This window comes from Gigantopelta aegis, chromosome 12 (genome assembly GCF_016097555.1).
Source record: "Gigantopelta aegis isolate Gae_Host chromosome 12, Gae_host_genome, whole genome shotgun sequence".
Lineage (NCBI taxonomy): Eukaryota > Metazoa > Mollusca > Gastropoda > Neomphalida > Peltospiridae > Gigantopelta > Gigantopelta aegis.
In genome coordinates, this window is record NC_054710.1 from 40,223,757 (window position 1) to 40,236,855 (window position 13,099).

General features: G+C 36.4%; 1 protein-coding gene across 3 annotated transcripts in view; it reads right to left on the minus strand.

Moving 5' to 3' along the window:
- Positions 1–517: 517 nt before the first annotated feature.
- The window catches only part of LOC121386306 (AMP deaminase 2-like), an 82,599-nt gene continuing 70,017 nt past the window's right edge, over positions 518–13,099 (minus strand). For all 3 annotated transcript variants that reach the window (XM_041517165.1, XM_041517164.1, XM_041517163.1), the window contains 4 exons: positions 10,971–11,091; positions 8,688–8,861; positions 5,199–5,309; positions 518–3,119 (listed from right to left, as the gene is read on the minus strand). In XM_041517165.1, coding sequence (XP_041373099.1) covers positions 2,934–3,119; positions 5,199–5,309; positions 8,688–8,861; positions 10,971–11,091 — 592 coding nt within the window. In that variant the 3' untranslated portion in view covers positions 518–2,933. The remainder of the gene's footprint in view (positions 3,120–5,198; positions 5,310–8,687; positions 8,862–10,970; positions 11,092–13,099) is intronic.

Consider the following 13,099-nt stretch of genomic DNA (forward strand, 5'->3'; position numbering starts at 1 on the left):
AAAAATCGCTTATAATTAATATTTTAAATGGGCACACATCTCACGTTTCAAGGCTTAATAGATACACTGGTTTGTTTACCCATAATATGTTGAGTATGTGACAATAAAAGGCTGATTAATGAACAAATTTTCTGAGCACATTATAAAGAATCTTTTCTGTTGCATTACTGCTTCCATTTTTAGAACACTTGAAAAGTTTCAATGCAAAATTACTCTATGACTTGAGGGTGGGACGTAGCCCAGTGGTAAAGTGCTCGTTTGATGAATGGTCGGTTTGGGATTGATCCCCATCGGTGGGCCCATTGGGCTAATTCTTGCTCCAGCCAGTGCACCACAACTGGTATATCAAAGGCTGTGGTATGTGCTATCCTGTCTGTGAGATGGTGCATACATGTATAAAAGATCCCTTGCTACTAATGAAAAAATGTAGCAGGTTTCCTCTCTTAACACTATATGTGAAAATTACCAAATGTTTAACATCCAATAGCCGATGATTAATTAATCAATGTGCTCTAGTGGTGTCATTAAACAAAATAAACTTCTACTCTATGATTTTTAAAAAAATTAGTTCGAAGGTTGCTGGGGTAATTTAAAAAAAAAAATTGTAATTTAAAAAACTGCACCAGTTACAAAATATGGATATGAAGTGAAAGTATGGTAATTAAGATATGCTATATTTATTGGGTATAAAGAAAAACAGTGATGGTACAGAAATTGTTGTTGACCAAATTTCCTTGAGAAAATGTCTCAGAAAAGTGGAAAAATGGTTCTTTCCTTTTCAGAAAAAAAAAAACATCACTTGGATCCAGGGGTTTATCAAATGGGGGAAGTGCCAGGGGTTTCAATGGGCTTTTTAAATTTTTATTTTTATTTTACGTCGGTGCCCCAACTGGATCTGCGCCTGTACATGCATCCAGGTTAAAATTTGGGATATGAACTTGCAAACAACCAGACTTAATCACAACGGTTAATTATACAATGATCATGTGACAATAACCTCGTATGATTATTACACCAGTGCAATAATACGGAGGTAATGTAATAACTTACCACTTCATAATAATATGTTTGTCAATGCAATATATATATTACATGTATCTACATATATATGGTTCACAATAAACAGTTATATAAATATTGTTTCTCCATGCTATTTTTATGGTATGGTCCTTAACAATCCACTAAATATAGTTGTGGCACACTTCTGACATCACTAGTCTGTAAACACATGTAACAGCTGCAAGCCTGCAGCAGTTTGTTTGTGAAACTGACATTATTCTGCATCTTTGTAACTGACTTTATTCAATGTTATTAACAACGATTGTTAACAGATTATAATCATACCTAACATTTACAATAAATCACAGTTCATGGATGGATATTAATAATCACATTTCCGTAAATGCCACACACAATTTATGGAACTCATTTGGGAATTATCTTATACCCATTATAATAAAAGTGAATAAAATAATTTTCAAATGTGTTCCATATATATATATATATATATATATATATATATATATATATATGTATTATATGTATATCTATATATTAATAGCCCGGTTATAATTAAACAATAAATAGTTTATAAAGTAGTTTGCTGAACACACACAAACACACTAAGAGCCACACGTTCTAATCCAGTTACTAAAATGTAAGTATTATATTATTAGGCACATTTTACATTTATATCAGTTGCCATATACTTTGTACAATTAAAAAAAAAAGCGTAAAGAATCAATACAACTGTGCTGCAAACAAGGATACTGACATATTGTCTCAATTAAGCCACATTAAACTTTATAAAGACACACATGGTTAGAAAGCTAGCATACTAAACTGTACCCCCCCACTCCACCCCACTCCACCCCACTCCACCCCACTCTGACCAATCAGCTACTACTGTACTTGAAGCATATTCAGTGTCTTACTAATGACTGGATGACAATCTTTGTGCAGCTAAAACTAGCAGCTTATCCCCACCCACATTAAAAAAAAAAGTTACATCAAGGGTGAGGGATTGTAGTAGAGTGGTTGAATAGAATGTTGTATAATAATCATTAGATTTGTATTATTAGTTTTGTGAATATTCGTTGCAATTATACATATAAATTCTTCACTAAATGTATTTAAAAATAACAGAATTTGTTCAACAGCTTTAATTGTATATTTAGTGAAAAATTATCAGTGTGAATTAATTTTTCTTAAAACTCAATTTAGATCTTAACTGCAGGGCTGCACAGATTGGAAATTTGGGTTACTTGAATTACTTTTTGGATAACCTTTTTTCTTTGCAAAACACATTTTCAAAATAATATCAAACATTACATAATTTATTGATTTATAATGAAATAAAATCATTATTTAATTTTTTTAAATAATTTAATGCATAAAATTATTTATATTCATTAATTTGTTTTTCCCTCTGCAAAATATCAATTAACAATGTGCAAATTTTGTGCAAATGACAAATAGGTTACCTAAAATCCATCACATCCTTCTACAAAAATGGTTAATGTAAATAATTTCAGTTTGGTTTGACGTGAGAAAAAAAATAAAAGAGTTTTGGAAATAACAAAAACAAAATACTATTTTTGTGTACAATTTAGAAAACAATAGACTCAAAAATAAATAACTTGTAGTAAATTCCACTGTATGAAAAAAAAGTGATCCCTGTGGGTAGGACTACAAGCAAACAACTGTTCCGCGCCATCATGCAGCACACAATCAAAATGATCATTCACGCAGTCTGTGCAGCCCTATATATAGATGTTAGTAATGTGTTCAGGTTCATGACTGCCCTCTTTGGTATGTATTCTGAACTGCATATCACGTGCTGTAGCTAGGATGGGAAGACACACCGTCCACAAACACTGAATGCACCGGTTTTGGTACAAAAGTGACTAACTGGAGACAGTGGCTCATGCAGCCTACTTGGATGGCCTGCGTTGTTCGTTGCGGTCATACGACAGTGAGCCGCGACAGATACACCGCAGTTCCTCAATGAGCGTGTCGTAGCGGTATGCCACTCGGATGTCCGGGATGTTCGTACGAGACACGTCGTTGCCGGCCACGCCCTCCTTCGTCCAGTTGGGCCCAAGCCAGTGCTGCTTCATCTGGTTTTAAACAGAATGAAAGCAAAGTTAAGAAAACAGTAAGTTAAGAAAACAGCAAGTGAAGAAAACAGTAAGTTAAGAAAACAGCAAGTGAAGAAAACAGTAAGTTAAGAAAACAGCAAGTGAAGAAAACAGTAAGTGTAGAAAACATTAAGTTAAAACAAAGTTAGGCCACATAAAAAAAAAATACTTGTTTAGCGTCCCCGCCCAACCTGAGAAATAATGCCTCCCAGACCTCCAAATATTTTTATTTTTTATTTTTAAAAAAAAACCCACTTCAAATAAAATCTATAAAGTCTCAAAACGTTTTCCCACCTATTATAGTTATTGTGCAATTACTGACGAACTTCATCATGACGTCCATTTTTTATCGGACAAAGGATGTACCACTTGCTCCTGTGTATTAACATCAACGCCATTTGTTTTGTTTTCTGTTCAATCATTATCATGTAAATACAACAATCATGCAATGGAGTGAGTGAACAGGTTAATGCATGCCTTTGTCTGTCTATAAATAGCGGCAAAAATTCGTTAGATGTCTTTTTCTTGCACTCCGCCATTCTACATACGAAATAAAAAATAAAAGCCTCCCTTCTTATAGCTGTAAAAATTGAAATGGGTGGATGCTAAACAAGTATTGTTTTATGTGGGTGGCCTTAAGGGACAGCAAGTTAAAAGTACAATGTAAGGTATATTTTTAACAAATATTCTGAGAGTACTGCAAAAACTATACATGTCCCCAACACGCCCCAATAAATTTTCACATTTCCTAAGTTCGAGGGGATAACTCTGTAAAAAAAATTGGTAACTTGCCATGAAAGTTAAACATGATCTGTAACAAAAGATCATACACTTTCTAAACACATATACACATGTATGTGCAAATAATATAAAAAAATTATATTTAGGGTAGCAACTCTGTAGCACACTGTTGTTCTATATCATGTTACCTGGCGTGGGAAGCCACTCTGTAGCACACTGTTGTGTTCTATATCATGTTACCTGGTGTGGGGAGCCACTCTGTAGCACACTGTTGTGTTCTATATCATGTTACCTGGTGTGGGGAGCCACTCTGTAGCATACTGTTATGTTCTATATCATGTTACCTGGTGTGGGGAGCCACTCTGTAGCACACTGTCATGTTCTATATCATGTTACCTGGTGTGGGCAGCCACTCTGTAGCACACTGTCATGTTCTATATCATGTTACCTGGTGTGGGGAGCCACTCTGTAGCACATTGTTATGTTCTATATTATGTTACCTCCTGTAGCACACTGTTATGTTCTATATCATGTTACCTGGTGTGGGGAGCCACCCTGTAGCACACTGTTTTGTTCTATATCATGTTACCTGGTGTGGGCAGCCACTCTGTAGCACACTGTTATGTTCTACATCATGTTACCTGGTGTGGGGAGCCACTCTGTAGCACATTGTCATGTTCTATATTATGTTACCTGGTGTGAGGAGCCACTCTGTAGCACACTGTTATGTTCTATATCATGTTACCTGGTGTGGGAAGCCACTCTGTAGCACACTGTTATGTTCTATATTATGTTACCTGGTGTGGGAAGCCACTCTGTAGCACACTGTTATGTTCTATATTATGTTACCTGGTGTGGGAAGCCACTCTGTAGCACACTGTTATGTTTTATATTATGTTACCTGGTGTGGGAAGCCACTCTGTAGCACATTGTTATGTTCTATATTATGTCACCTGGTGTGGGAAGCCACTCTGTAGCACATTGTTATGTTCTATATTATGTTACCTGGTGTGGGAAGCCACTCTGTAGCACATTGTTATGTTCTATATTATGTTACCTGGTGTGGGAAGCAACTCTGTAGCACACTGTTATGTTCTATACTATGTTACCCAATGTGTGGAGCCATTCTGTAGTAAACTGTTATGTTCTATATTATGTTACCTGGTGTGGGGAGCCACTCTGTAGCACACTGTTATGTTCTATATCATGTTACCTGGTGTGGGAAGCCACTCTGTAGCACACTGTCATGTTCTATACTATGTTACCTTGTGTGGGAAGCCTCTCTGTAGCATACTGTTGTGTTCTATATTATGTTACCTGGTGTGGGAAGCCACTCTGTAGCACACTGTTATGTGCTATTTCACACATGTCGCATGTGCTGAATTTCCACACCTGGGCAGCAATGCTGTATTCTTCCATCAGTGGTTCCTAGAAACAATGATAATAAAAATGATAAAACTTATAAATCAGGTCACCATGCTGTATTTTACTATTAGTGGTTCCTACAGAACCACTGATGAAATGATCAAATAAAATAAAAACTAAACTAAACTTGTTCTAGTCTAATGATTGAACACCTAATGTGCAACACATCAGAGGACCAATTGAAAAATACTACTTCATTGCAAAAACATTGCAAGTTATCTTTAAAATATATCCTCAGTGGCGGATCTAAGGGGGGACAAGGGGCCTGCTCCACACCCCTAAATATTGCAACAGTTATATATATATATTGTTTTTTTTTCATTTTTTAGGTTGGAGAATCCAAGGAATCCCTACAGGAACATTTGTGCCCACTACCCCACCCCCAACCCCACCCACACCACCCCAGTGGATTTTCTGGATCCGCCACTGATCAAAATCATCAGTACATACAGTACAAAAATCATGATTCAATACCTAAGGGTCATGTAACTCACCACAAATATTTACATAACTGAACCATTGGTCACCTGCTACTGTCGATGTTTGTACACAAATATGTTATCACGAGTTGCTCTTGTACATGTATCTCAATGTTAATAAAAAGGTACATGATTGTGTTGTTAGAAAAGTAATATTTCAACGGAGGCCATTCGCATTATAATATTATGTTGCATTTAATGATTTTAGTCTGACTACTTAATGATTGAAACATATTTTATTGCTTTTTAAAGAACAAATGGATCAGGCAGAAGTGACACTATAAGTTGTAGAAGCATCACGAGGAGTATATGGCTTTTTATGTACCCTCTGTGTAATCTTTTACCCCGAGCCGAAGGCGAGGGGGTAAAAGAACACACAGAGCGTACATAAAACGCCATATACCCCGAGAGATGCTTCTACAACAAATTTATCTTGCCGACATGTTAAACCATATAGCTAAATAATCAAAATAACGCCAGACAATAATTGTTAACAATTTATTAACGAACCCGTACCACACGGACGCGAACGAAACAACTTGCCAGTGACGAAATATAGTTCCATCGATAAACGAGTTTTTAACTTTAAATGTTTGTAATACGAAATTGTCTGAAACAGATATTAATAAAAAAATTTTTAAAAAAAACTTTTTTTTATCAGAAATGTATGTAGTAAAAAAATAAAAATATTAAAAACAAAAAAACAACTGTTGCTAATCGCGCATTAATACAATAACACCACGACCGTAATTAGGTGGCCGAGTTCAACATTGCAGCTTTTAAAAATATTGAAATAGTGTATTTTATAGTAAAAATAAAATTAATTATGTATACTTGATTGATTATCAATGTTATTTATAATCTAATTATTGCTTTAGAATTAACTGGGGCGGCTGGAAACTGTTGGAAATTACAGACGGGGTATAAGAGAATTTGGCTCCGCCCACAGGGGGATAAGGGATTTGTCCAACGGCAAACAACCAATGAGATTAAAGAATTTTACATGAAGGCGAGATAAAACTTATTAGGCCTACTGCCAATCGCATTAATTTCATGGTATTAGGATGCCATTGAAATTTCATTATCTGTTTTATTTTTATAATATATTTTATTATTACATACATTTTTGTACATGTAGTAATTTTATTCCTACAAATATAATACAAATCTTCTTTCTCCATCTGGCCTGTACATTAATATTGTTATTATTATTAAATGGTGTTGTTGTTATTGACGTTGTGTGTTTGTTTATTTTTTATCTGTTTGCTGAAACCAGTTTGTTTGGTAATATGCAATAAATTTAACTGAAATTGAAACTGAATTGAATTGTTATAATTGGTATGCCCCGAACAACCGATCAACATTCAACTGCACAATCAGATATGATCTTAAGAAGGATTTGAAGTATGATAATCATGCATCTATTGTCTTGGACCGGCCTCGGTGGCGTCGTGGTAAGCCATCGGTCTACAGGCTGGTAGGTACTGGGTTCGGATCCCAGTCGAGGCATGAGATTTTTAATCCAGATACAGACTACAAACCCTGAGTGAGTGCTCCGTAAGGCTCAATGAGTAGGTGTAAACCACTTGCACCGACCAGTGATCCATAACTGGTTCAACAAAGGCCATGGTTTGTGCTATCCTGCCTGTGGGAAGCACAAATAAAAGATCCCTTGCTGCTAATCGGAAAGAGTAGCCCATGTAGTGGCGACAGCAGGTTTCCTCTCAAAATCTGTGTGGTCCGTAACCATATGTCTGACACCATATAACCGTAAATAAAATGTGTTGAGTGCGTCATTAAATAAAACATTTCTTTCTTTCTTTCTTTCTTTCTATTGTCTTGGTTACCTGGATAGATCCTACAGAATGCTAATGGTAACTATTTAATACATTTTTCCTTTGCATATATACGAAACAAACATCTACCCATACATACATTGTATTTACATGAATTTCATAATCTATACTGTAGGCACAATTACAGTTAAGATTTTCTGAGACTAGCGATTATGGATCAGTAGAGCCCAAGTGTCTGCTGTGTAACAGGAAATTTTTGTGAATTTTTATTTCCATGGGTTTCTAAGTTACGTGGGCAGCCTCGAAAATATAAAATCTTGAAAATATCAGAAACATTTCAACAAATTCTATTAAAATAATATTCATTGTGATCATCATAACAGAATGGCAATTTACTGCAACTTGCTTCCATTTCAGTTGTCACAGTAATACCATACTATATTTAATTGCAATTAATTAAGTGCTCTATTGTTTAACTTTATGCATTGGCGATATCATACAAAGTTTTAATGTTTATTATATATGGAATAGAATATTCAATATGCTAAACCACAAAAATAAAACACTTTCATTTCAGAGTTGCCAAACTCTGCAAAAATAAGAAACCTCGAAACGATTTTAATCCCGAAACCATGAGAATTGGAGACCATGAAAATGTCCTATTACACTGTACAATCATTCACTGAAACATACCTATTACACCAGGACTTCTAGATTATGGTAGCCCCACTCCCATGGCTAGTGATATTCAATGTTGGGCTAGTAAATAACTACTATTGCCATGCCTGGCGGCTAGTGATTTTGGGGGTAAAATGTTGCAGTTAAGTCTATTTTGTAAATATGAATATCCTGCCCCAACCCAACCGTTAGTGTTTTTAAGCTCTATCTCCCTCTTTAGGTGGCATATATCTGACTATTACTATTATTTAGTAAACGTTTATAAACTTAAAGTGAAGTATGGCTAGATAATTGTTATTGTGGCTAGTAAATGTTTTAAATCACTGATCCAATGGCTAGTGGATTTTATAAAAATTCCAGAAGCCCTAGCTGTATTATAGTATGTATCTTGTGACTGACGTAAGTAAGTGATGGAGGATCAAACTGACCTTTGTGAAATGAAACTGTAGCGGGTCATCTGTGGAGACGGAGACATTGAGACCGCGGGCGAAGTAGTCGGGAAGCGGGTTTCGGTGGTAGTTGAGGAACAGCGAGTTGTTGCTCAGTGGAGACATGGCGATGCCAATCTGTGCCAGGTAGTACAGGTACTGCAAGACGGGCACCTGTGGAAATTCATTAATCAATGGGAAATTAAAGTTAACGGTTAACTTTATAATAAAATTGTTAACTATAAACTATATATATACAGATTATATACTGATGGAAAGAAATAAAGGATCACACAGATAGCAACAAGAAATAATGACTGTATCAAAAATCAATTCATATTGTCAGAAGTTGATTAGGAACATATAGGCAGCACATTCAATACTACAGACATTCAGTCCCACATTACAACTTGGTATGAAATACAAACATTACTATGCTAGTAGTGAATTAAATTTGGTCTACAATTTGATGTGTTCCCTTATTTCTTTCCATCAGTATTTCTTTTTTTACTGATTACTATGTATTGCCAATTGTTTAGGACGACCGGGCGACCGTAAAATGCACACCCTCTATTTATTGTGTACGAAGCCAAAACATGGATGCCAAGAGTGACTGTCGTCGACCTTCCTGAAGTATGAATGAATGAATGTTTAACGACACCCCAGCACGAAAAATACATCGGCTATTGGGTGTCAAACTATGGTAATGCAAACAAATGATGATCAACATCAATATAAAAAGATTTAAATAAAAACACAGGGTAAAAAACTGTGCAAAAGTACAAATATCACAGATAGATACTGACTTTTACTAAAAATTTCAATCTGTGCAAGCCTGTGTGATATGCTAATTTACCTTTCTGAGAACAAGCCCATGTGATATGTTAATTTACCTTTCTGAGGACAAGCTCATGTGATATGCTAATTTACCTTTCTGAGAACAAGCTCGTGTGATATGCTAATTTACCTTTCTGAGAACAAGGTCATGTAATATGCTAATTTACCTTTCTGAGAACAAGCCTTTGTGATATGCTAATTTACCTTTCTGAGAACAAGCCCATGTGATATGTTAATTTACCTTTCTGAGGACAAGCTCATGTGATATGCTAATTTACCTTTCTGAGAACAAGCTCGTGTGATATGCTAATTTACCTTTCTGAGAACAAGGTCATGTAATATGCTAATTTACCTTTCTGAGAACAAGCCTTTGTGATATGCTAATTTACCTTTCTGAGAACAAGGCCATGTGATATGCTAATTTACCTTTCTGAGAACAAGGCCATGCGATATGCTAATTTACCTTTTTGAGGACAAGCCTGTGTGATATGCTAATTTACCTTTGTGAGGACAAGCCCGTGTGATATGTTAATTTACCTTTCTGAGGACAAGCTCGTGTGATATGTTAATTTACCTTTCTGAGAACAAGGTCATGTAATATGCTAATTTACCTTTCTGAGAACAAGCCCGTGTGATATGCTAATTTACCTTTCTGAGAACAAGGTCATGTAATATGCTAATTTACCTTTCTGAGAACAAGGCCATGTGATATGCTAATTTACCTTTCTGAGGACAAGCCCGTCTGATATGCTAATTTACCTTTCTGAGGACAAGCCCGTCTGATATGCTAATTTACCTTTCTGAGGACAAGCCCGTCTGATATGCTAATTTACCTTTCTGAGGACAAGGCCATGTGATATGCTAATTTACCTTTCTGAGAACAAGGTCATGTAATATGCTAATTTACCTTTCTGAGAACAAGGCCATGTGATATGCTAATTTACCTTTCTGAGGACAAGCCCGTCTGATATGCTAATTTACCTTTCTGAGGACAAGCCCGTCTGATATGCTAATTTACCTTTCTGAGGACAAGCCCATCTGATATGCTAATTTACCTTTCTGAGAACAAGGCCATGTGATATGCTAATTTACCTTTCTGAGAACAAGGTCATGTAATATGCTAATTTACCTTTCTGAGAACAAGGCCATGTGATATGCTAATTTACCTTTCTGAGGACAAGTCCGTCTGATATGCTAATTTACCTTTCTGAGGACAAGCCCGTCTGATATGCTAATTTACCTTTCTGAGGACAAGCCCGTCTGATATGCTAATTTACCTTTCTGAGGACAAGGCCATGTGATATGCTAATTTACCTTTCTGAGGACAAGCCCATGTGATATGCTAATTTACCTTTCTGAGAACAAGCCCATGTGATATGCTAATTTACCTTTCTGAGAACAAGGCCGTGTGATATGCTAATTAAGCCGTGTGATATGCTAATTTACCTTTCTGAGGACAAGCCCATGTGATATGCTCTCTGCAAACATGAAACCTGCCAGCAGGTGTGTCACATTGCCGGCCTCCCCACAATGAGGTCGGAATACGAATGGCTCGAAACCACGCTCTCTGAAAACAAAATATTTTCGAGATTAAAGGTGATATATTATAAAAGTCTCCTAATTATATTTTCCTATTTTACATTTATTTCTAATAACAGTGTGATGTTAGCGTACATACAGTACAGGTAAAAGCTGTATGGAGTTTAGTGTACATATAGTACAGGTAAAAGCTGTACGTAGGTTAGCGTACATATAGTACAGGTAATAGCTGTACCTAGGTTAGCATACATATAGTGCAGGTAATAGCTGTATGGAGGTTAGCGTACATATAGTACAGATAATAGCTGTACAGAGGTTAGCATACATATAGTACAGGTAATAGCTGTATGGAGGTTAGCGTACATATAGTACAGGTAATAGCTGTACAGAGGTTAGCATACATATAGTACAGGTAATAGCTGTATGGAGGTTAGCATACATATAGTACAGGTAATAGCTGTACAGAGGTTAGCATACATATAGTACAGGTAATAGCTGTATGGAGGTTAGCGTACATATAGTACAGGTAATAGCTGTATGGAGGTTTCTCATCTTCTCAACTGGTTCAGCACTGTGAGGTTAGCGTACATATAGTACAGGTAATAGCTGTACGGAGGTTAGCGTACATATAGTACAGGTAATAGCTGTACAGAGGTTAGCGTACATATAGTACAGGTATTAGCTGTATGGAGGATTCTCACCTTCTGAACTGGTTGAGCACTGTGAAGTTAGCGTACATATAGTACAGGTAATAGCTGTACGTAGGTTAGCGTACATATAGTACAGGTAATAGCTGTACAGAGGTTAGCGTACATGTAGTACAGATAATAGCTGTATGGAGGATTCTCACCTTCTGAACTGGTTCAGCACTGTGAGGTTAGCGTACATATAGTACAGGTAATAGCTGTACGGAGGTTAGCGTACATATAGTACAGGTAATAGCTGTATGGAGGATTCTCACCTTCTGAACTGGTTCAGCACTGTGAGGTTAGCGTACATATAGTACAGGTAATAGCTGTACGGAGGTTAGCGTACATATAGTACAGTACAGGTAATAGCTGTATGAAGGTTAGCATACATATAGTACAGGTAATAGCTGTATGAAGGTTAGCATACATATAGTACAGGTAATAGCTGTACGGAGGTTAGCGTACATATAGTACAGGTAATAGCTGTACAGAGGATTCTCACCTTCTGAACTGGTTCAGCACTGTGAGGTTAGCGTACATATAGTACAGGTAATAGCTGTACAGATGTTAGCATGCATATAGTACAGGTAATAGCTGTATGTAGGTTAGCGTACATATAGTACAGGTAATAGCTGTATGGAAGTTAGCGTACATATAGTACAGATAATAGCTGTATGGAGGTTTCTCATCTTCTGAACTGGTTCAGCAAAGTGAGGTTAGCGTACATATAGTACAGGTAATAGCTGTACAGAGGTTAGCATACATATAGTACAGGTAATAGCTTATGTAGGTTAGCGTACATATAGTAGAGGTAATAGCTGTACGGAGGTTAGCATACATATAGTACAGGTAATAGCTGTACGGAGGTTAGCGTACATATAGTACAGGTAATAGCTGTACGTAGGTTAGCGTACATATAGTACAGGTAATAGCTGTACGAAGGTTAGCATACATATAGTACAGGTAATAGCTGTACGGAGGTTAGCGTACATATAGTACAGGTAATAGCTGTACAGAGGATTCTCACCTTCTGAACTGGTTCAGCACTGTGAGGTTAGCGTACATATAGTACAGGTAATAGCTGTATGGAGGATTCTCACCTTCTGAACTGGTTCAGCACTGTGAAGTTAGTGTACATATAGTACAGGTAATAGCTGTATGGAGGTTAACATACATATAGTACAGATAATAGCTGTATGGAGGATTCTCACCTTCTGAACTGGTTCAGCACTGTGAGGTTAGCGTACATATAGTACAGGTAATAGCTATACGTAGGTTAGCATACATATAGTACAGTACAGGTAATAGCTGTACAGTACATATAGTAAGGTAATAGCTGTACATATA